Here is a 24,596-nt window from a genome sequence, read left to right on the forward strand (position 1 = left end):
TTGCATGCCTGGGATCCCATATGGGCGCTGATTCTAATCCCAGTGACCCAGCTTCCCATCCAGCTCCCTGCCTGTGGCCTGGGAAAGCAGGAGAGGACGGCCCAAGACCTTGGGACCCTGCACCCACATGGGAGACTCAGAAGAGGCTCCTGGCTCTTGGCTTGGGATCAGCTCAGCTGCGGCCATTGCGGCCATAAAAAAAAAAAATAGCAGGATTGCTATTCTGGCCGCTGAAAGCCTGTTACCGTAAACTGCAACTGAATTGTGCTGCCAGTATGCTCAAATTCTTACACGAAACATTTTTTTTTAAATTTACATCGTTTCTTTAGTAGTTAATGGGAAGACGTTAGCAGCAGCTGTCTCCCAGCAGCTCTCGACCAGGGGCCGTGTAGGTGTGTGCGTGTGTCACAGAGGGACAAAACTCATGCATTATATATCCAAAAGCGTATCTGAATAAGGAGGAATTACAGGGAAATCTTATCAGAGGATAAAATAAGTAACTCCAACCAGACTGGTCAGGCTAAGAACTCTGCAAATGGTGTTACATACTGTGGCCTCAAGCCTGGTCAGTTTAAGGAACTGACATGCAGACAGCTGCGGCCTGCTGGGGAGAAGAGGCTGGAGGTGACCTATTTAGGGGCAGATTTGAGGCCAGGACTTAATGAGGATGGAGTCCCTGATACAGTGGACGTTTCGTGAGAGAGGCAGGCGGTCACTCTTGAAGTGTATCAGTAGAGAACTAGAAGATTAACAAACAATTGTTCTGCATTGTATGTGAATATGAGAAGCAACTTGGTCTTTATGTTTTTCGGTAGTCGTAACGTTGGCTTGATTTTTGGTTTCTTTAAGGAGGTGGTGAGAAGCAGGGTTTGAGATACTGCAGTTGCACATATTTAATGTTAGTAGCAAGAGTATGCAGCGGGACGAATCTGGATTGTGGATGAATATTTAGGGATTGCTGTAAGCAGAGAAGGTTAAAATTCAAGAATTTGCGCTGTAGGAGTATCTTTTCAAATCTAAAGCCTCATTGAAAGATATTTGATGCATTTTGAGAGGTACAGATAATCTGTATTTCATGCTTTTGATTTTCAGAAATCTCAGGGTTAAGCTAACATTTGACATGGGTGCAAATTAGCTGAATTTTAAGTAGGCCTGTGAGAGCTGGTGGCAGTGACGAGACAGGTATTACAAAACAATTTAAGTCACTGAGAAGATGAATTTGTTGTAGAATTATCCATAGCATGAAAAGATAGACATTGCAATCCTTTTTGCCTTTATGGTTTCTGCTTTAATTAACCGCCTTCTGGTCCGTCCTTATTTCGAGGGAGACCACGAGGCCTCTGTGGCACCCTGGGCTGTTGAACTGCCAGTGTCGGAAACTCGACCTCAAGTCTGATTCATTCACTCTGTGGGTTGTTCATTGACCTGGCTAGTTTTGAAATCACCGGCTCAGCTTGATTTTCACAGTTCTGGAGAAAGTTTCTTTTTAATATTTTGAAGGAAAATAGTTGTATCTTACTTTCCTTGGTTATAAATAGTAATTTAAGTAATTTTGAGGGGTTTCACCTTGTGGTTAAGATGCCAATTAAGATGCTTGGGTCCTCCATCAGCGCTCCGGGATCAGAGGCTCAGCTGCAACCCCTGCTTCCAGCTTCATGCCGGCTCAGACCTGGGCAGGCAGCTGTGGAAACTTGCCTGATGCAGGGCACCTGGCTCAAGTTCCTGGCCTCTGCCTGGCCTGGGTCAGTCCCATTCACAGTGGACACCTGGGGAGTAGACCAGGGGATAAGAGGTTTGTTAGTAGTATTTTAAGAAATTCGATTTTCTGTCCTAGTATGTTTAATTGGGAAGCCAGCCCACTGCTGTAACAAACAACTTCTTCTCATTCAGCTTCTGTCATTTGAGGTACAAATGTTTCCTTGGTTGATGGAACTAGGAGAGGCTGAGATTCCATGAAGTTGGGACTTTGAGCAGGACCGTCCTTGGTAGCGCATGGGGCCAGGGCACAAGCACTCTGTTGTCTCCCCACAGGCCGTGCAGTGCGAGGCACTGGGAGCTCCTGGCTGATTTCTGTGAGTCCCTCTGGGCTGGCTCAGGTGCTCCCTCCAGGGAGCCTGTTTGTGAACCCCCTCCCCCGCCCTTCTTTCAGGGCCATGTTGTTCCTTAGCATGTCTGCTGTCCTGCCCTGAGGTCTCTGCCGAGCCCAAGGCTCTCCAGGACAGCCGCTGGGACCCGCTCTGTCCTTGGTGTGTGCTGTGAGTGCGTGAGTCTCTAGAATGGAGAAGGAAGCAGGGCAGGTGACCATGGAATGCAGCTGGGAGAGAGGATCTGCTGGGTTTGGGGGCTCCCCTCTGACTCCCCCTTTTGCCTCCTTCCTACCTTAGTTCCTCGTCTGTTGGTCTCTGTGGTGAGACTGTCCTTGCCAAGCTCAGCAATCACCTGCTAATCAGGTGTGGCTGCAGCTTGTTCTGCTGTCCGTGACCATTCTCTATAACGGCACGCTCAGAGCACGGCTCACGGTAGATCCTGACCATTCTTTGGGCCTCTGTGAGCTCCGTGGATGGCTTTCCTTGAAAGGTTCTTCCCTACGATGTAGTCCTCTACCCTGTGTTTTCTCATATGTTCTTGATGCCGCCGTGGGCTTCCCTTGCTTCCTACTGTTAGTCACCGAGTGTGCATTGAGCACTTAGGGTGTGTCCGGCCACCCTGGGGAGGAGACGGGGTGCCAGAGAGGCACTCCGCCTTCCCAGTGCATCCTTGCTGGGTATGCTCACTTTCCCTGCTTGTTTTGCCAGGCCAGACCCCAGTCCCAAGCTCACTTACAAGGTGTCTTCCTTCTGTGTGTTTCCACCTGGGTTTCCTGTTGGGACCACCCCACGCCCCCATGTCGAACATGAGTGACTGCCATGTACTGTGGAGTGGGTGGGGAGGTAGCGGGTGATGGCGACTCCCCTGCATGTCCCATCCATCAGGTCACCCAGGGCCCATCTTGCGTCACTGTGCAGCCTCCTAGCCCTGCTCCATTCTCCTCCTGAGTGTGACAGAATCTGGGCTTGCCCTCTGCCACTGCTGCTGCTAGTGTAGGACCTCAGCCCGCCCACCCCTGCCCTGTGGCAGCCTGTCCTGCTTCTAGCCCCTGCCAGAGAGCCACGCTCCTGATGGATGGCTGTGACGACAGCACTCTGTGGGCCGTCCGCAAGAGTGGCCTGAAGCCTCGAGATGACCCGGGAGTTGCACCCTGCTCCCCCTGTTGCAGCTGCTTCCTGGCACACTGTGGCTTCACCTCGCTTTAGCCAGCCTCAGCTTCCTGGTGCACACCCGACAGCGCGTGCCTGTGTGCTTGGGCTGTGCGCTGCCACTGCTCCTCGAACCTCTTGCTCCCTTTGACTGGGAGTCCTCCAGCAGCTCCTGGTGCTCTTGGCTTGGTGGGAATGTGGCAGCTGGCACTGAGCAGGGATATGTTGGTGGCTTGGGAAGAAGGGCAGGTCCTCAGGAGTGCAGGCTGCTCACCCGTGTAGCTCTGAGGCTGTCCTGCGCTGCTCTGCCCTCGGCCACACCCAAGGATGTGAAAGCCCCACCCAGGCTCCGCTGCGGGTTCCTATGGTCTGGCCTGCACTGGCTCAGTGAACCAGAAATAAAATTCAGAGTCTACTTTTGAACCGATTTTGTTTTGTTAAGGTGACTCAGGCCTGGAGTGTTCATCCCTGGACACTTCTGATGGGTGAAAATTTTCACCCTAAACATTTTTGCATGATCTAAAATCTATCCATTCACTTTTTAATGAACACTCTGAGATGCACTAATATTTCAGCAGGACTTGCAGACTCAAGTATAAAAACAAATTATTATTCTAAACCTACCTTGAAGTCAGAAAGTGTTGCCAATGACCCAGTATCCTATGCCGTATAAGTAAGTAAAAAGGAGCTGGATGAGATGAACTATCATGTTCATTTCTTACAAGCATAATAGAATTTTGGATGCAGGTGTGTTTTCTCTGCTTAGGATACTAAGTCTGCCTCTGTATTGTTTACTCTGTATCCCTCTTGATGGTTAAGCACCTTCCCAGAAGTTAAAAATAGAATGTCCTTTATCCATCTAGGTTTTTTCCTTAATGTCCTTCCGGGTTCCTGTAAGGTTATTGTTTTTAATATTTTCCAACTTAAGGATTGTTGTGTTTTTAATGCACAGATTAGTGCAACAGATATTTCTGCCTGTGTAATAAACAGTGAGTTAATAGACCCACTTCTTCTTTTATGTCTCCCCAGGGCAGCCCGATGGATCCGATGGTGATGAAGAGACCTCAGTTGTATGGGATGGGCAGTAACCCCCATTCGCAGCCGCAGCAGAGCAGTCCCTACCCGGGAGGCTCCTACGGTCCCCCAGGCCCGCAGCGGTACCCTGTTGGCATCCAGGGGCGGACCCCCGGAGCTATGGGCGGGATGCAGTACCCGCAGCAGCAGGTTGGTGCTGGCTTCGTCTTTTGCTGTCTACCAAAGAATGGTGTCAAGAGAGGAGGAGTTGCAGGGAGAGCCCACTGATTTTTCTACTTTATGTTTTCATTATTTCTTTAAAAAGAACAGAGTGGACAGGTGACCTGTTTGGCCAGGAGGCCAGTGAGTAGTACAAGCTGTGTTTGGGAGGTGGACTCTGTTGTACTTCAGCAATAGAGTGTATATGTGTAGCTAAGGTCTGAAGTGAACTTGGCATTCTAACACTTCCATGTCAGATAATCAGCTTTTGAGATATGGATAGTCAAGCTATTTAAATATCTGTCCATGCAATTGGTATTATTTTAAAGCGTTATCTTTGTTTTTGTTGCTTACTAGATTTTTCCGTGGGGACAGTTTGAAACTTTGTGTATTTCGTCTGCAGTGGTTTGATGCTGTCTGTTGTCTTGATGAGTTTTGTGCCTCTGTTTGAACTAACAGATACTTCCTGCTCAGTCATTTTTCTTATTTTCCTCTGGAGTAAAAGGGAGTTACCTTAATTGACCACAGTCAGCCTGCAGCCTTTGGAAACCTGGAATACACAGTTGTGCTGGAGCACAGAAGTTGGAAAAGACTAAATTAGATGTTTAGTTACTAGGCACAACAAAAAGGCAAGTTCATCGATTGCCATACCTTGTTGTCAGCCGGGGAGTGCATGGCTGCCTCCCAACCGAGGGTCTTCATCATGGCACACAGCCACTCTCCCAGCCGAGGGTCTTCATCATGGCACACAGCCACTCTCCCAGGGTCTGGGCACGGTCTTTCCTGTGTTTGCCCAGAAGTGTTTCTGGGGAGGTGGTGGTGGATGGAGCTCTTGCTCTCTGCACTGCATGTGTGGAATCCTTTACGTGATGTGTAATCATGTATGAAGCCCCATTGATAGTTTGTCTCTGAGCCTTCTTTTTCATAAACCGAGAGTTGTCTTTCCTGTGTATCTTTAAGGCAGCTGTGCGGGAAAGATAGGAGTAGCTCAGGCTTTTTGGATCTTAGCCCCTGATGCCTTAAATAGCTTTTGCTACTGGAAAAATCTCACCCCTCGGTGATTGAAACTTGCAGAGGTCGGCATGCTGATGGTTGTCCTACGTTGCTCTGTTCTCCCAGTACTGTTTGCTCCCTAGGTTGGGAGTGTGTATAGTTGAGGCCATGAGAGGAAGGTGTGAGAAGCAGCGAGCCTGCAGAGGGGCTGGGAGAAGGGGAGCCTTCAGCTGAGCATTTGCTGCGCTTTCCTAAGGGCGGGTTTGTGGCGAGCACCTTATTTCTTTCTGATAGAAAGTTTTTATTTTTTGTTTTAGTTATGCAAGACGGATCGCCCACCTGCTGCTTCATGCTGTCAGTGGCTGTAGCAGCCAGGTCTGGGTCCTGCAGAGGCAGGAGAGCCAAATGCTGGTCTTCCACGTGGCTGGCAGGGCCCTTAACCCCAGCAGGGAGCTGGGTCGGGAGCAGAGTAGCTGAAACTTTTTTTTTCCTTCAGATCTGGAGATCTTTTTATTAGAAGTTCTAGAAACGGACTTAGTTTCCATGTCAAAGGGAGTCAAGCAAATGGAGAGGGCGTGCAGTGAATGATCACTGAGCAAGTTTGTTCCGTTCTTAATTTTCCCAAATGTGTATGGCCAGAAGTAAAGGAAATGTATAAATACTCTCTTTTCTTAGCTTCCTGGTTTTATGTAATCCCCGTGTAGCTAAAATATTGAAAAAAAAATCTAATAACTCTTACATTTATTTGAGGGGATAAATTGATGAAGATTCCCAACAAGTATTTGAGCAAATTTTTAATTAAGATTTTAGATTAGGTATTTTACTTCTAAGCAAAAGAAATGCCCAATTCTAATTAAGCAAAGATCTTTGAGATAATGAAAGGAAAATAGTGTATCTAATAAGAAACTGAATATCCTGGGTGCAGAAATCTCAACCCTTATTGAATTAATCATAGTCAAGGGCATAAACAATCTGTTTTGGTTTCACCTCATTTAGTTGTAAAGCAGCTTTGAAATACAGTATTTTTTCAAAATTTATAAGGCTAAAAATAGCTGTGAACACATTTTGGAAGTTGTATAACTTTTAAAAAATATATATAACTTGTTATGTATTTGGCAAGTCAGAGATACAGAGAAAGAGGGAGAGAGTAAAAGTGACAGTGAGTGAATGAAAGAGAGAGAGAAACCTCCCGTCCCTTGGTTTATTTTTTAGATGGGTACAGTGGCCAACATTGGGCTAGGCTGAAGCCAGGAGCTCCATTTGGGTCTTCCATATGAATGAGAGGGGCCTAAACATGTCTAAATGCCTGGGCTGTCTTCCAATGCGTTTCTCAAGCCTTAGGAGGGACCTGAATTGGAGGTGGAGCAGCCAGGACTTGACCAGCACCCTTGACCATCTGTTTGAGGTGCTGGTGTTCAAGGCAGCAGCTTTACCCACTGTGCCACAATGCCAGCCCCAAGTGTGTAATATTTTAAAGGAGACAGAGTTTTCCAAGTTCGTGCATGTGAACAGTTATTAATAGTTTTGAGTGAACATTTTGAGCAAAGGTTATTGGAACACTTAACCTTTGTTTTGTTATTTTTAGTCTGTGTTCTTTGGAACAGATTTGTCAATGAGTTAACTTGTTAGCAAATTTTGGAAATTGTGAATTTGCCCACAAACATCACTGTGATTGGCTGTTGATTCTGTCCATCTTTCAGGATTAATGTAATTGGCTGAACATTGTTGTCCTCCCTGGCTCCTACGGTTCTTCAGGGAAAAAGAAGTTGGGAGATAATTATGACATTGAGTGTCTATGGAGTGGACGTCATCGCCTAAGCATGGCTTTGCTTTGGAGGACTTCCAAAGCTTTCCGTTTGGTTTGTGAGCCTCTAATGAGCTGAATCCAGCTCATTTAATATTGCTCATATATTTCTGCAAAGGATTAAAATGCAGGAATTCAGATTTGTAAATTGAGTTGCCCACTTACCAGCTGCGTGGTAAGTTGTCTTTGGCTCCGGGGTCACAGTTTGATTTCTGGCTGGCCTTCTTCTCCTGTGACAGGAATTTTAAACACGTGTTGGGTTAGAAAGCACTGCAGCGCCTGGTGAGGGGGCCTGTGGACGGTCTCACGGCCTGCAGAGGCAGGAGGGCCTGGCCTGCAGTGTCTGCTTTTAGTATTAACTTGGTGAGTCTTGATTTGTATGGTGATGATTTTGTTTTTGAAATGTCTTCGTGACCGAGTCTTGGAGGCATGACGTGGTAACAGTCCTTTAGTCTTTGTTAACTGGAACTAGGTTTGTGAGCTTCTGCTTGCTGACTGTCACAGCATCAGGCAGCACATGGCTAAACAGATTAGCTTTGCACGGTGCCCTAAAACCTAGTCTCTACTTGGATTTTTATTGAGCTGAGGGGGGAAATGAATTTTCTATGCCTCTGTTGAGAATGTTCTGCCTTCAAGGCGCCTGGAATTCAAGCCTGGGGAGGCTTGCCGGAAGCACACTGGCACAGACAATGTGCCGCTCAGGCCCTGTCCTGCGTGCCAGTCACCGCGGGCCGGGCACAGGCTTGGCCACTTCGGTCCTGAATGCACGCAGGCTTTTGCCAACTTGATTTAAAGACAATTTTTGCATAAAGTAGGTAGCACTTGGGAAAAATAAGCTACAAAAGCCAAGTTATATATTTATGTGTCAAGCAAATTTCAGTCTGAGATTTTTCCCTGGTTTTGGGTTATTGGGTTGATAACTCTCCTTATCTTGTCACAGATGTTTGATTGTACAACGCCTGTTAGAATTATAAAGCTGGGGACAGGGGAGGAAAGCAAAGTGAAAGCTTGAGGTTCATGAATGTACCCACAATGGAAAATGCAACTGGTGGTGCGAAGCCTTTGCAGCAAGAGCATGGCATGTGCTCATTGCTTGAAAGCGGCAAAGTTAACGAGAAATTAGTTATTTTCAAGGTGATTCAGCTGAGCTTACCACTTTCATTCAAGTTGTAAACAGGTCTTTTGAAGACGGCTGTGTAAAGCCATAGATACTCTAATTTGTGTCTTTAGTTTCTCTTTTACGCTCCTTTGGCTGTGTCGGTTTTCTTGCATGTTTTTTGACTAAAATATTTATTTCAGAACATAAGCATTTTATTTGGTACCATCTTAACAGCCAAAACACTTCTTCCAATGCAAATGTTTATTTTGGCAGCAGATGTTTCTAAAAAGGAGACAAACATTACATTGTTTGGCTAAAATAAATGTTTTCTCTGGGGTTATTAAGGCGGCCAAGCAGTTTCTAGGATTCCCACCTGTGTTACTTTGCATTTTTGTCTATTCTGATGTTCCCCTCACCCCCACGTTTAAAGTATGTTTAAAACAACATTTTGCTGTAGTTTGAAAAATAATCTGTAGTTTGAAAACTAAGGATGTTTAGGAGGGGAAAAGGGGAAGTTCTGGTTAAAAACTGAAAAAATTCCAGAGCTTTTTGATATGAAATGTTTGTTTACATTCCTAAATGTGAATGCAATAGTAGGGTCCTGATTTGGGTCTGTCCGCAAGCAGCTCAGCTCAGCTCTCCTGCCCCGAGGGGTGTGGTAGGATGAGAAAGGCAGAGTGGATGCAGCGTCACGGACAGGAGCGGCTGCCGTGGCGGGTGGCTGCTTTTGGATGTAGAGATGCTCTCTGGCCTCACTGTGCGCATGCGCTCACACACACACGCCTGGGGCAGTTACATACTTCTGCGAGGAACTCAGTGTGTATACACTACATCTTAGGAGCGTGCTTCAGAAACGCGTGGAAAAAACTGTTTGAAATGCAAATGTTGTTTCTATAATATGCATTTTCCATAAACCCTTTGAAGACCCCTTGTATGTGAAACATAGCTTCTGTATAGATAGACCCCTGTCGGAGCCCACGGGTCTGACGGAGGGCAGTGGTTTGGGCCAGGAAAGCGCTGGAGTGCCGTGGGGTTCCTTGTTGTGTGTTGGTGGTGTGTATACCCACTTGTGTTTGGCTTGAACACCTGATGTGTTTGGAGCCCTTTCAGCGACTGCAGATTTTTATAAATAATGGCCTTTTGTTGGCCCCATTTTGTCTTGGTTTCCTCAGTTATTCTTCTGCAGTAAATATGAAATTATTTAAAATTTACCAACAAAATACATTTCCACTTCACATTTCTGCTTCCAAGTTGATAGCAGATGCTACTAGCTTTGATGCCAGCGTTCCATGTATAGTTTTTTACCAAGAAAATAGTTGTGAAGGATTTTTAGATATGGTAATTTTTGTTTGCTCCTTAAAATTGAAAATTCTAGAATGCTTAACTGATTTTAGTTAGTCTTCATAGTATAGTTGGGATTTAACCGGTTTGACATTCTTCGGTACATTTCTGTTAGAAGAGATCACGTTTTGAGCTAAACATAGACTTTAAAATCTTTAGCCCTTTTCCTCAAAGTGAGATATAGTCACAAGATCTTTGAAGGTTTAAGATGTGAGATGATTTTACTTTTAGTTTTAAAAGTTGCCTTCTTGTAAGGAAGTTTATGTTAATACGTTTTTTTTTTTTTTGTCTGACCATTTATATATCGGTATACCCAAGACCGCATACAATGCAGTGTCTGCCCTCTGTTCATAGTTTACACTGCTTCTTCTTACTCAGATCAATTCTAGGTATGTTTTTAAGAAAATTGATTTATTTTTATCTGAAGGGCAAATTAGAGAGAGAGAGAGTGAGTGAAGGAGAGACAGAGAAAGAATGTCTCCCTCCAGTGGTTCACCGCCCAATGGTCACACTGGGCAGAGCTGAGCTGATCCAAAGCTGAGAGCCAGGGAGCTTCTTCCAGGTCTCCCATGTGGGTGCAGGGGTCCAAGACCTTGGGCCTTTCTCTGCTGCTTTCCCAGGCCAAAAGCAGGGAGCTACATAGGAGGTGGAGCAGCCAGGACATGAACCAGGGCCCTTATGGAATGCCAGCACTGGTAGGTGGGGAATTAGCCCGCTAGGCCGTGCACTGGCCCCAATTCTGTGTATTTTACGTATGGACTTTAATATAAAATACATTAGTCTTTTTTGTTATTTAAGAAAAATTTTTTTTGTGATGTGAACCTTATGTTTTAGGTAGCATTCAAATTGCTTGAGAGTTTTAAAAATAAGCTCAGGAGTTAGTCTTGTGGCTCAGCTGGTCCAGCCAGGAGTACTGATTCAGTCCTGTCTGCTCTGCTTCTGTTCCAGCTGCTTGCTGGACCGTGGCAGGAGCTGCGGTGGCTGGGGCACAACCACAGGAGCTGTCGTCCTCGCCTGGGACTTCCAGGCTGTGCATCAGCTGGAAGCTGGAGCAGGCACTGGGGTGCAGGATGCGGGGATCTGAACTGGTGTGTCAGCTACTAGGTGGAGCGCACTCCCAGCCGGGCGTGTCAGGGCTGTGTGTGCTGGCAGCCTGAGCTTCCCAGGAAACTTGAAGGCCTGAGCCCTGATGCTAGCTGAGTAGCTTGCAGAAAGGATGAGAAACAGTGAGGAAGATCTTCCATCTGCTGATTCACTCACCTAGTGGCCACAGGCCACAGCAGTTGGAGCTGTGCCCATCTGAAGCCAGGAGCCAGGAGCTTCTTCTAGGTCTCTCATGTGGGTATAGGGAAGCAAGGCTTTGGGCTGTCCTCTACTGCTTTCCCAGGCCACAAGCAGGGAGCTGGATGGGAAGAGGGCCACCAGGACACGAACTGGTACCCATATGGGATCCTGGCGTGTATAAGGTGAGGACTTTAGCCGCTAGGCTACTGTGCTGGGCCCCCAAGTCGCTTTCTGTCTTGCCCATTTGGGCACATCATGTTTGAGGCTGGGGTGTTCTCTTCTGATCTGACCTCCAGTGCCTGAGACACACCTTCTTTCCTTTGTGGCCTGCCAGGTATCTCGGGATCTGGTTGTGGTGTGCCTGAGCTCAGCTCTTCACTCTAACAGGGCTAATGAGGAAGGTCTCCCCACCCTCTGCCCCAGAGGCTGGCTGCTGATCCTACCAGCTGAGTGGGGCTGGAGGAGGCACCACGCCCTATGGTGAGGTGCCTCCTGGTTTCCCTTGCCACCCCCGGAAGGGTTCCTCATGGAAAGACACCTTCAAGGAGTGTTCTAATTCTCCATAGCTGGAGAGTTTAAGCCACCTCTCCTCCGTGAAATCCTAGCACGTGCCTTGCAGAAAGGGTGCGAGGCAGACGGGCACAGCCCACGGCGCTGCGCGGGAGCCAGAGTGGCCTCGGTGTTGCTGACTTCCTGCGCGTTGGCCCCGGCTGCGGTTTCTGGACGGTTTGCGTAGCTGGACCAGTTTCACCCTCCCCAGGCTTCGGCCTCGGCCCTGGCGGGTGGCAGCATACTGGTACCTTCCTGTCCTTGGGAAGGGGGTGAGAGACTCTTGCCAGGTGACTGATCATCATAGCCTCTGTGTCAATTTTTTTAAGATTTATTTATTTTTATTGGAATGATAGATGGTATTTACAAAAAAAGGAGAGCCAGAGAGAAAGATCTCCCACCAAGTGGCTGACACTCCAAAAGGCACAATGAACAGACCTGAGCCAGTCAGGAGCCACGAATTTCCTCTGGGTCTCCCACGTGGATGCAGGGTCACGATTCTTTGAACCATCCTCTACTGCTTTTCTAGACTGTAGTAAGCAGAGAGCCGGATGGGAAGTGGAGCAGCCACGACACGACCCGGCATGCATATGGGACCCTGGCACTTACGAGGTGGGCCCCTCCGTGCCAGCTCCTGATTGTGTGCTGTCACCCTGGGTACTCCTGTCTGGTGCTCAGCATGCGTCTGGTTGTGTCCGTTTTGTGAGCAGTAGTAACTAATGTCTGTTTAGGGCTTACCCTGGTTTTATTGGCTTGATGTGGGTTAGTTCAGTCCTTGCCGTGGCCTACCGAGGCAGGTGCTGTCGAGCCCCTGCGCTGGACACCTGCGGGAGAGGGTTCCAGGCCGCTGAGCTCCATGTCCGGCTCAGAGGCTGCACCCAGGGTCAGATCCTCTGCACTTGACCTCGGCCCCGCTAGCGCTGCTGCTGTTCAGCACTGCCAAACCTGGAATACTACCCTAACTGAGTGGAGGCAGTTGTATTTTTAAATAAGACTGATTATAATTAGAGTAGAGCCATCTTGCATTGAAATTAGCTTTATATGAAAAGATCTTGTGACATCTACCAAATTGAAATTTAAATATTACCCACTGTGTCTATAACACGGGGGGAAACTTTTCCTTGAGGTGAACTTCACATGGTGTAAAATTAGTTGTTTTAAAGCGTACAGGTACAGGGTTGTGTGTGGTCTGGGTCATATTACTGCTAGATGTGACTCTCCGTGGCAGTCTTCCCCCATGCCAGGCAGCTCCTGGCTTGCCTGCCTCTGTGTCTTCTCTTCTGGATGTTTGTATTGCTAGAACCACGTGATAGGAGAGGTTTTGTGTCCCTCATTCACATTTTTAAGGTTTACTTATTTATTTGAAAAAACAGATTTTACAGAGAAAGAAGGGGAGAGAAAGATCTTGCACCTACTGGTTCACTCCCCAAATGACTACACTGGCCAGAGCTGACCTGATCTGAAGCCAGAAGCTTCTTCTTTACCTCCTGCTTGGAGGCAGGATCCCCGGGACCTGGGCCTTCCTCTGCTGCTTCCCCAGGCCTTAACACAGGGAGCTGGATGGGAAATGGAGCAGCAGGACGGGTGCTGGCATGGGATTCTGGCACTGTCGGGTGAAGGATTGACATGCTATGCCACTGTGACAGCCCCACACTTCAAATTTTTAAGGTTAGTTCTAGTACTTTGTCAGCATTTGCTTAGTTTTTATGGTTGAATAATATTCCCTTGTATGGACGCACCATGTTTTATGTGCTTATCCACCTACTTGTGAACGCTCGGGTTTTATCTTTTTGCTGTGAATAGTGCTGTTGGGAGCATTAATATTCAAGTAACTGAATATACGGTTTTCAGTTTTTTAGGAGTGGAATTGCTGCAGGTTTTCCTTTGGAGTCGGCCACTTCCTGTTGGAACCATAGTGTGTGAGCACTAGGCTTTGGTTGACAGACTCTCCTGATGGTAGGGCATCTTCATGTCAGCCACTTCCACACATCACTGCATGTAACCTCAGCAGATCCGTCACACTAGTGGCCTTCTTTGTTGGTGGAAAAATATAGATTGGCTACTTGAGGTCATGCAGTCTGCAAGCAGAGCCTTGTGCTTTTTGGCGCATGGTCTTGACTATCTAGGGACCAGCACTATGGCACATAGGGTTAAGTTAGCACCTGCAGTGCCAGCATCCCAAAGGGGGTGCCAGTTTGAGTCCTAGCTGCTCCACTTTCGATACAGTGCTCCTGGGAAAGCAGTGGAAGATGGCCCAGGCACCTGGGCTTCTGTACCCATGTGGCAGACCTGGTTGAATATTCTTGCTTCAGCCTGGCCTAGTTGTAGCCACTGTGGCCACTGAGTAATGAAAGCAATGAATGGGAGATCTCTCTCCTTGTAACCCTGCCTTCCATATATACATGGAGAGAGAGAGATTTTTAAAAAGACCATGCAGCCTGTGTTCTCTGTACGTGTATCACATTCCCCTGGAATTATTCAGGTCATCTGGCAGCAGCACGGCATCGCGTGGCAGTGAGGTGTACAGCAGCTCCATCGCCTTTCAGACGGAAGCCTGTTGAGGGTAGCAGCTCGCACACGGTCTTGTGCTTCACAGTGGCTTCCTTCCTGTGCTCTTTCTCAGGGACAGGCCTCAGTAAGTGCTTCTCAGATGTCAGTTGACAGCTATAATGCAATCATAATGTGTTACCTTCATGGGATTACCTCTGGTATCCTCTTTATGGTAGTAAACACAGAGTTCTTTCAAAATAGTTGCAGTTAGACTGTTCAGAAGTGATTCAGCTCAAGCCAAGCCCTGTGATGTTAGCATCCCTGTTGCATTCTCCTGCTCATCCGGTTCTCTGCTCACGTGCCTGAAAGGGAGCGGATGATGACACAAGGACTTTTGGGCTCCTGACATCCGTATGTGAAACCAAGCTACTTTTCCTGGCTCCTGGCTTTTCCCTGGCCCAGTCCTGCTGTTGGAGCCACTAAGGAATAAACCAGCAGATGGAAAATGTCTTTCTATGCAGCTCTACTGGTCTGCCCATCAAAGAAAAAATACAAAACTTAAGATGATTCACTCTGCAGGAGAGCGGTCGTGCTCTCAGACTGAGGTCCTCTGTGTCTGACTCAGCACCCTGTGCCTGGTGCTCCCTGTGCGCTGGCCTGTACTGGTCACTAAGTCACCGGTGGGACTGCAGCCAGGCCTCTGCTCCTGACAGCCTGGCGGACAACCACTGTGCGGGCAGGGGAGCTGGGTGAGTAGAGTGTAGGCCCAGGTGTTTGCCTGGCACCATGACCGTGGGGAGGAACACTGTGGGAGAAGGCAGGGCATGCAGGGGAATGGAATCCAGATTGCCTTCAAGTATCACATGTCCGTAGTGAATTCAGGAAATTGATCTTTTGCATTCAGGAAATTCCATGATCTAATATATCAGTTTGCTTTGCTGTTGTTTCCAGGTTATTGAATTGACAAGTATTATTAAGGTCTCCGGTGGTGGTTTACAGAGTTGTCATTGGACATTGATTAATAATTGTTGGGGAGCTTGATGAGGCTTGGGTGCCTAGCATGCAGCGAGGTGAGCGCCTTGGGAGCTCACGTGGAGCATGCTGTGGAGCTTGGATTCTGCTTCCCATGGGGTTAGTATCCCTGGGACCTGGACCACCTGCTGTCTGCTGGTCGGAGGAGAGGAAGGGATTCTGGGATGGATGCAGAAGCACTTTTTTTTTTTTAAAGATTTATTTTTTATTATTTTTTTTTATTGGAAAGGCGGATATACAGAGAGGAGAGACAGAGAGGAAGATCTTCCGTCCGATGATTCACTCCCCAAGTGAGCGCAACGGGCTAATGCTATGCCAATCCGAAGCCAGGAGCCTCTTCCGGGTCTCCCACGCGGGTGCAGGGTCCCAAAGCTTTGGGCCGTCCTCGACTGCTTTCCCGGGCCACAGGCAGGGAGCTGGAAGGAAAGAGGGGCTGCCGGGATAGAACCAGCGCCCATATGGGATCCCGGGTGTGCAAGGTGAGGACCTTAACCACTGCGCCACCGCGCCGGGCCCCAGAAGCACTTCTTAAGTTTAATTAGTCTTCAAAGGGGTCTTAGTGAGTTTCATAGAATTTTTCACTGTCATGAGCACAGAATTTAATTTTTTCTCACTTTGCCTCCAGTGTTTCTCTTCCTTTTTGCAATGATTTGAGGTTGTGGTGATGAGTCCAGAAAGCCATAGAGCTGCTGCTTAAAGGCCAGCGAGATCTTGTTTCTTTTCTTTAAGGAGAACTGTCTCCCCATTTCTAGTTAGTGCTTGGGCCTGCACAGTCATGTCTGTGTTGAGAAAGGGGCAGACATGTAGTGTATCTAGATGCTGCCCTCAAAAGGGAGCTCTTCATTCTGCCTGTTTCTGTTCATCTCACTTTCTCCAGCCTCAGAAACCATGCCTAGCTGTGGCTGCACCAAGGAAGGACACCATCGCAGTGTCCTGCGGTGTGTACACACAGGGTCCCGGCGGTGTGTACGCACAGCGGTGTGTCCTCAGAAACCATGCCTAGCTGTGCCTGCACCAAGGAAGGACACCATCACAGTGTCTGGGTGGTGTGTTCGCACAGGGTCCCGGCGGTGTGTATGCACAGTGGTGTGTATGCACAGGGTCCCGGCGGTGTGTATGCACAGTGGTGTGTATGCACAGGGTCCTGGCGTTGTGTATACACAGGGTCCCGGTGGTGTGTATGCATAGCGGTGTGTCCTCAGAAACCATGCCTAGCTGTGCCTGCACCAAGGAAGGACACCATCGCAGTGTCCAGGCAGTGTGTACGCACAGGGTCCTGGCGGTGTGTATGCACAGGGTCTGGGCGGTGTGTACGCACGGGGTCCAGGCGGTTTGTATGCACAGCGGTGTGTGTGCATGGGGTCTGGGTGGTGTGTACACACAGGGTTCCTTTCCGGCCCTGCAGGCTCCACTGCTGGTGAGCTTTGCCTTTTGAAGCAGGAACCTGCTAGCGGCCTACTGTCCAGACAGCGTATTCACTTTTCCTAACTCTTACTTTGGTGTTTCATTAGGCAAGTGATGATAAGAAAATATACAAAGAAACTAAATTTTTAAAAATGTTTACTTATTAGAAAGGCAAGGTTCAAGAGACAGGTGGGAAGAGAGGGGTGTATATTCTATCCACTGGTTTACTCCCCAAATGCATGCAATAACTGGGCTGGGCCAGGCCAGGCTGAAGCCAGGAATCAGCAATTCCATCAAGGTCTCCCACGTGGAAGGCAGGAACCCAGATACCTGACCTGGATTCTCCTGCCTGCTGGGCGTCTGGGGCCGCTCATCAAGGGGAGGTAGGACTTGATGCCAGGGACTCTGATATGGGCTAAGGTCTCCCCAGTGGCAGCTTCACTTGCTGTGCCACAGTGCTCACCGCCCCACCCCCCAAGAAGCTACATTTTGAATAAAAACTTACCTTCTGGCTTATATTTCCTTTACTACTATCCTCCTTAACTTGTGGTTAAATTAGCATTTACTGTTTACAGTAAAATGACTCAACTGTGTTGTTGAGTCACAAACAATGAAATGTATCTCCTTAAGGTATAAGTTTTGTGATCCTGGAGTTGATAAGCATCTCACTGTTTTCCTTTTCCAGGAGTGTGTGCATTACCAGTTTATCTGAGACCTCCATGGGTGTGTGCCCCAGTAGGCTGGCACCAGTCACTGACTGCAGCTCCAGTAGGATTCCATGTTCATGGAGGGCTCTCATATTGCAGATAGCATTTGTGTGTTAGGGAACCATCCACGCTGACAGCTCTGATTCCCAGCATGTGATGGCTCAAGTCCCTGGGCCTGTGTACCCTTCTGGCTTCAGCCCGGCCCTGCCCAGCTCAACCCGGCTCAGCCCTGGCCCAGCCCTGGCCCTGCTCAGCCCGGCTCAGCCTGGCTCAGCCCTGGCCCTGCTCAGCCCGGCTCAGCCTCACTCAGCCCTGGCCCTGCTCAGCCCGGCTCAACCCGGCTCAGCCCTGGCCCTGCTCAGCCCGGCTCAGCCCGGCTCAGCCCTGGCCCTGCTCAGCCCGGCTCAGCCCGGCTCAGCCCTGGCCCTGCTCAGCCCGGCTCAGCCCGGCTCAGCCCTGGCCCTGCTCAGCCCGGCTCAGCCCGGCTCAGCCCTGGCCCTGCTCAGCCCGGCTCAGCCCTGGCCCTGCTCTGCCTGGCTCAGCCTCGCTCAGCCCTGACCCTGCTCAGCCCGGCTCAGCCCGGCTCAGCCCTGGCCCTGCTCAGCCCGGCTCAGCCTCGCTCAGCCCTGGCCCTGCTCAGCCCGGCTCAACCCGGCTCAGCCCTGGCCCTGCTCAGCCCGGCTCAGCCCGGCTCAGCCCTGGCCCTGCTCAGCCCGGCTCAGCCTGGCTCAGCCCTGGCCCTGCGGGCCTCTGGGGAGTTTACCACTGAATAGAAGATGTGTCTCTGTGTACATACGTACATTTCTGTCTTTATCTCTGTGTCTTTCCAATAAGTAAAAATAAAGGAAGAAAAATTTAAAAGCTCTACCTCTGAGATATAAAATTCGTGACTCTTATTCCCAGCCTCCCTTATGGCTGGGACTCCTTCAGTTGGCTTACATTCTTTGAGTTAGGCCAGCCGGAGTGAATTTTGATTGGGAAGCCAGCACTTTGCCTCTTGCCTGTTTGGGATTCTTGCATGGCTTCTGCCAGCAGTGGTGAGTTCTTGGTCAAGCTGGAGGCCACCTGGGGACCCCGACTCATCCTCTTTATTGCTGTGTGGCACAATGTCCCCTGGTTGCCATTTCTGGAGTTGGGTTGACCTCAGATCCTATTTTCCTAGTCTGTGTCTTCTGCCTTTGTGGGGTGCTTCTCCAGCGACTTGTTAGGCAGACTCCAGGGAAGGCAGAGGTCCCTGTGGACCAGAAAGGCGCCTTTCTAGCGTTAGGCTGCATTGGGAGCTTGGCTGCCGCGTGTAGAATTCTATATTGGATGCGAGCTTCTCTCTAAAGTTGTCGTTCCCCTTTGTCCCCTGAGCTTGCAGCATTTCTCTTCACGTGTCCAGGGCGTTGGCTATTGTCTGCTGTCCATTTTTTCCTGTCTGGAGACTTGAGAGGTTGTATTTCTGTGATTTCTAAAATGTTGATGAACCTCTGAGTTGATAGTGTTCCATTCATTTTGCCGGGATTATCCAGTGTTAAACTTAGGGGTGTGTGTGTGTACACGTGTGTACATGCAGAGCCGTCCTTTGATAATATTCTCATCCTCATTTTCTATGTTCTCACTCTCTGGAAATTTTATCAGTTGGCTGTAATAAATCCTGGATTAATCCTTGAACTTTGAGATCTGGTTGTCTTCATTCCCTTTTCGTCATTTTGTTCCCTTTCCTGCCAGACATTCTTACGTTGTTTTTCAGCTCCTCTGGTGAATTTATTTCTCTTTCTCATAGCTTTATTTTCTATGAATCTGTTTTTGTTCATCAAATTTCCCCCTTTTTTTACATTGTCTTATGTTTATGTCACAGATACGGTGGTCTGTTTCATGGAACATAGCGTTAGGAAGTTTTTAACCAGAGGCCTTGCGTTACCTAGAATCCTTGGCTTTCTGCGGGGGTGGCAAGCAGCTCTGTGTGCCCTGGTGGCCTGTGATGGGGAGGGCCCGAGGCTGTCTTGTTGAAAGACCCCAGCATCTCCTGTCTGCCCGTCTCGCCCACGTGCTTGCCAGGGATTCACTCTCCCACTGGAGGACCAGGGAAGTGGGGGATGGGCCTTCCCACCCCCTTTTCCTTGGACTCTCGTGTTGGGGGTCCCCTTGGCTAATGGTAGCGTTGGAGTGAGGGTTGGGGGGCGCTCTGCGTTGCCCCCTGTAGCCAGCCCTGCTACCCTTGGATTCCTGTCTTTGGGGTTTCTGCTCTTTAATTAGTTTGCTGCTTATCCTCTCACCTAGAACAAATTAAAATTTTAATTATCACTTGTCTGTCTGCTTTTCTCCTTCCAAAAATGTTTTTGACCTCTTATCTGCCATCCTCCCACCTTTTATTTTCTTTGTCCTTATGGATTTGCGCTTTCTCTTTTACTGTCATTTTAGTGGGATTCTGCCAGAAAATAGAGATAAACATGTAGTTGTTCCTAGAAGTTACTACACCAATGCTTTTAATAAAGTTTTTTTCTCCCCCCATCCACCTCTTGGATACACAGTGAGTTTCTACACTGTACTACCTGGTAACATGCTGGAGTTCTCCCAGCTCAAGCAATGTGTAGACTCAGAATAAACCTATGAATAAATGAATTAAGCAGTACAACTGGCGTGGCTCTGGTTGGCAGGGTGCCCAGCCTAAGGAGGCTGTGGGAGTCGAGGCGGGTGGCCTCTGTTTGGATTAGCCAGAAAGCCTTCTGGAAGCCAGGAAGTGCTATTCCAGGGGAAGTGGCTCCCTGGCTGTGTGGCAGACCCAGCAGAAGGGGAGGTGTGGGGGCTGGACTGAGAGGGTCTGGTGGGGGTCTCCAGGGGGGTGCAGGTGAGAGGGGTAGGCAGGAAGGGTAGTTTTGAGGATGATGTATGGGTTCTACCCTCTGGGGGTGCACTGGGCATGCCAAATCCTAATACACTTCTCCATGCATGTCCACAGGTGGACTTGATGTTTCTGGCCACCCTCTGTGCTTCCCAGACAAAAGGAAACAAGTCAACTAAAAATGTTTTCAGCATGTATTTAGTCAGAAAAGAACTTTTTTGTTCATAGGCCCAGGTCTGCGAGGGCTTTGTGCGCTCGCTGCCGAAGCTGTCCTGCTCTTCTCAGTTCTCCCCACCTCTACCGTGGAACACCTGCCACACGCCTCCCCCTTCCCCACTCAGGACAGCAGGGGAAGGGGGGGCGCCCGTGGCCAGGCCTGCACCTTGCCCTGTCATTGTCCAGCTCTGTTTCCACAGCGGTGGCAGGGGTATGGAGGTTCCGCCAGTGTCCAGTGTTTGTGGAAAAAAGAAATGGTGTCACTTGAGGCAGGATACTTTACTGTCTGTTTACTGAAGCGTAATTTACTTATTTTAAAAGGTGAGGTCATGGTACACGTAGAGTGTGATGGGGTATAGAGGATGAGCAGTGGGTAGGTGAGGGAGAAGTGTTTCTGCCTTCCATTCTGTGCCCGCAGGAAGAGCACCATCACGCCTCCGCGTTGCCAGTCTCCGCATGATCTTGGGCAGGGGAGTACCAGGACCCTGGTGAGAGGAGGTACTTCCTGGGGGAGGGGTTGTTAATTGATAGAAAGGCGTGTGGGAATCACAAAGAGGAGGGGAACTGTGGCTTTCATTTTTTTTTTTTTAAGATTTTATTTATTTTTATTGGAAAGGCAGATATACAGAGAGGAGGAGAGACAGAGAGGAAGATCTTCCATCCTATGGTTCACACCCCAAGTGGCCGTAATGGTTGGAGCTGAGCCAAAACCAAGAGCCAGGGGCTTCTTCCAGGTCTCCCATGTGGGTGCAGGGTCCCAAAGCATTGGGCTGTCCTCGACTGCATTCCCAGGCCACAGGTAAGGAGCTGGATGGGAAGTGGAGTAGCCGGGATTAGAACTGGCACCCATATGGGATCCTGGTGCGCTCAAGGCGAGGACTTTAACTGCTATGCTATCATGCCGGGCCCTGTGGCTTTCATTCTAAGCTAGGTACTACCTGTCCAGTATTGTTCTCCCCCTCAGAGATTTCTCACTCTTAGGGTTACTGAGGGGTTCAGTTACATCACATCTTCTGTGGTTACTTCCTGCTGATTAGAGACATGGGGTTTGCCTATCCTGGGTTCTGAACTCACTTTCCATTTCATTTAATGGACCCCTTTAATGAACTGGAGAACTTCCATTTAGTGCCAATATCTGTGTCCCCCACAGCTTTGTATTACCCTGAGACATGGTTGACTTCTTCCCATGGGAGTCAGTAACTTCGGCTAGATGGTCCAATCATGCAGCGCCTGAGCTGAGGCCAGGCCACACACCTGCAGGTTCTGGTTTCTGAGATCGGAGAACCTGAGCGAGTCTGAGGCCATCCTCAGATGAAAGGACATGCTGCTTGCTGATGCCCAATGTGTTGGTGGACCGCCCCTGATAGCAGGTGGAATGACCTGGCCCTGGGAGGTCCTCTACGGCTCAGGCCTGGCCTCTCCCCAGCCCTGGCTCTGGAGCATGTCAGAGCCCTGGACCAGCAGGGACCATGACCTAGCCCAGGGAGGCCCGTGGCTGCAGATCTGCCCACATTAAAAGCCGTCAGAGATCCCAGGCCCAGCCCATGCACCTTGGAAAGCATGGGCTGCAGTGGTCTGCTTGCCTCCACACTCCTTACAAAGCTAACATTAAAGAACAGGGAAATATGCAGGCACACTGGTGTGGTGAATATGGAGTTAGTATGAACCAAGCCAGAATGCCAGCCAGCTATTAACACTTGTCTAGGTAGAAGGCAACCCACACAGCCTGCAGCTGGGGTAAAGCGTAATTTCCAGCAGTGAGAGATGAAAGGAGAAGAGCTTCGTAGAGACTAGCCCAGAATATTTATCATGGTGGCCTAGGCCTTGAACTCTTTCATGTTTGCTTGCAAACCACAGTTGCTGAGTTTGAGCTTGCTGTAAGGTAGCAGCCTCATACTATCTGTGTGGCCCGATGCCAGGACCAGAGTGGGATGAAAAACAACAGCAGCAACTGTTGGAGCAGTTGTAATGAGGAAGTCAAGTTTGTAGTCGTATGAAGCCTTATGTGTCAGGATGAAAACTAAAAGACTGATCTGTGAGCCGAGTTTGGTGTCCCATTGCTGTTGACATAACTGCACATAAGGTCTGTGAAAGGGCTCATGCCCTTTCAGAATGAAACCTCTGCCTTCGTCCGTGTTAGGATACCAGTCGAGCAGAACCCCTACCTGCAGCCCACTGTCCTGACTGAGGCTTGTCACTGAGCCCTAGCATTGGCTCAGTGTGTGGTCTTGCCAGCTGGCTTCAGGCCAGGTTTTTTGTAGCCTTGTCTAGCCTGGAGATGGAGCTGGGGGCAGGGAAGGGCGCAGGGGCTTCTCTGGTATCCGAGGGCACAATGTGGGGGAGGCCCTGCTGCCTTGCTGAGTCTTAGCTCTGTCCTCAAGAGAAAAATGCAATCGTTTGATGCTAGCCTTTCTCTGATGGCTTTTGGTGAGATATTTGGTAGAATAATGAAGAAGACAACTTCCAGTCAATTTTACCATTATTTCCAAAGCCTGTTGTACCATCTGCTAGGGAGAAACTTCACTGCCTAAGTACATATACTTCAATTAATTAAGCACCAGGTTCCTGCAGAAACATATTTACTAAATGTCAACAACGTGAGGACATTCAGTCTCCAGTTTGGTCTTCCGTGTCCAGTGGCATATTTCCTAACTTGGGTCCAGGAATGCCTTGGAATTGTGCATATGCTGTTTACCCCAAGATACTGTTCAGCTGCTTTTGAAGCTGTGTTGGTCCGTGTTGTTCTTCCTCCTCCCCTAATAGGACCCAGGGGAGCACTGTGGTCTCTCTCACTTCCCCTGACCCCTGTCTTATTTTATATGCCAGCACCATAGTAATGTATGCAGCTTCTTTGTTTTGTTATTAAACATTGATAAGGCATGTGGGTAAAGTAAGGTGAATGTTAGAATTTTCAGTACCAGTAATTTTCTGCAGTCAGTCAAGTGCCGAGATAGGTGGCTTGGTGCTCAGAGTTGCAGTTCTCCCCGGCAGAGTGTCCGTCATTTCACGGAGGGAATGTGTTTGCATCTGTGTGGTCTGGAGGAGGCAGAATCCAACACCTCCTCCTGTGGAGCACTTGTGTTTCCAGAGTGCTTTCTGTCCAGAAGAGCAGGTACGGCACGCGTGCTCGTTCGCTCCCTCCTCCTCCATCTCCATTGATGGAAGGGGGAAAGAAGAAGGCAAATATTTGTGTGGGGTTTTTTGGGGGGAAGGGCAGTTTTTTAATTTATAGTTTTGTGTTCTTAAAGCTCTTAAGGAGCGTAGTTGGTAAGCCAATTGTCACACTTGGTAGAGCCTCAGGAAGGGAAACCGTGTCATTGGCCTGACACTGATTCTGGCTGGCCAGTTGTTGAGGCTCTCCCCAGCCTCACGTGCGGGAGCGTCTGCCACAAGACTCCGCCTGTGATTCTCCGCGAGCGGTTTTGACCAGGGTTATGTCTCCGTGTGATTCTCAGGTAGCCCTGGACAGGAGTGAGTACAGAGTGGCACGCCAGGAGGCTTCCCACGTCCGGAGTGTGGCTTGCATGTGTCTGGGTTACTGTGCGGTAAGCTGGGCCAGGGTCGGCCTTGCTCTGTGCAGTTACCGTGTCTCCACTGGAAGCCATCCCTGCATTTTCTGTCACCTGATGAGAGCAGTGGGAAGTTGGAGAATGCTGGAGCAGCTTATGCTCGGACACTGTGGGACTGGTCCAAACTAGTCTTTGTGATGGTGTTCCAGGTGAGCTGGAGTTCAAGTGCCTGGAAACTAAGTGGTTTTTTGGGGGGATATAAATTGTGATTTTTTAAAAAATGGCAACAGTGTTAAGGCTACTTGTAAATCTTATTACACATGATACCTTTTTTTTTTATTGTAGTGAGGTACAATAGCTACAAACATGTATTTCATTTCCAGGTTAAGTAAGAGCTCCACATTTGTTTGGCAACAGAAAGGTTCTGCTTTTTCCCGTTTTTTCCGATTGCAGAGTGCCACAGTCACATCATACAGTGAGTGACAGTTTGCTCGGTGATGACCCCGTGGATAGTGGTGGTCCCATGAGCTTATGTCAGCAAGTGGTGTTCCACTAGGTGGTTGGCTAGGTGTACTCCATGGCGTTTGTACAGCAGTGACATTGGCCAGATGCACCTGGCTTAGAAAGTGTGTCCCTGTCATTATGGGGCTCGTGTCTCTGCTGGTAAAAGGTTTGAAAATATGGCAGCAAGTAAAGGTCTCCATCCTCTGAAATCCTGCTTCTCACAGAGAAGAAACGTGGCGTGTGCAGCTGTAAATGGTGTAGCCTAAGACTATAATTTGTTCTACAGCCCATTTCCTTGTCTAACACATTTTGTATACCTTCCCATTATCCATATTTACATAATGCTTTATAATATTCCTTTGAATGGA

At 48.8% G+C, this 24,596-nt stretch overlaps 1 protein-coding gene across 3 annotated transcripts in view; it reads left to right on the plus strand.

The window, feature by feature from the left end:
- The window catches only part of ARID1B (AT-rich interaction domain 1B), a 358,041-nt gene that overhangs the window by 46,807 nt on the left and 286,638 nt on the right, over window positions 1-24,596 (plus strand). For all 3 annotated transcript variants that reach the window (XM_040965219.1, XM_040965217.1, XM_040965218.1), the window contains exon 2: window positions 4,266-4,460. In XM_040965219.1, coding sequence (XP_040821153.1) covers window positions 4,266-4,460 — 195 coding nt within the window. The remainder of the gene's footprint in view (window positions 1-4,265; window positions 4,461-24,596) is intronic.

This window comes from Ochotona curzoniae, unplaced genomic scaffold (assembly GCF_017591425.1).
Source record: "Ochotona curzoniae isolate NIBS_2020 unplaced genomic scaffold, NIBS_Ocur_1.0 scaffold_3890, whole genome shotgun sequence".
Classification (NCBI taxonomy): domain Eukaryota; kingdom Metazoa; phylum Chordata; class Mammalia; order Lagomorpha; family Ochotonidae; genus Ochotona; species Ochotona curzoniae.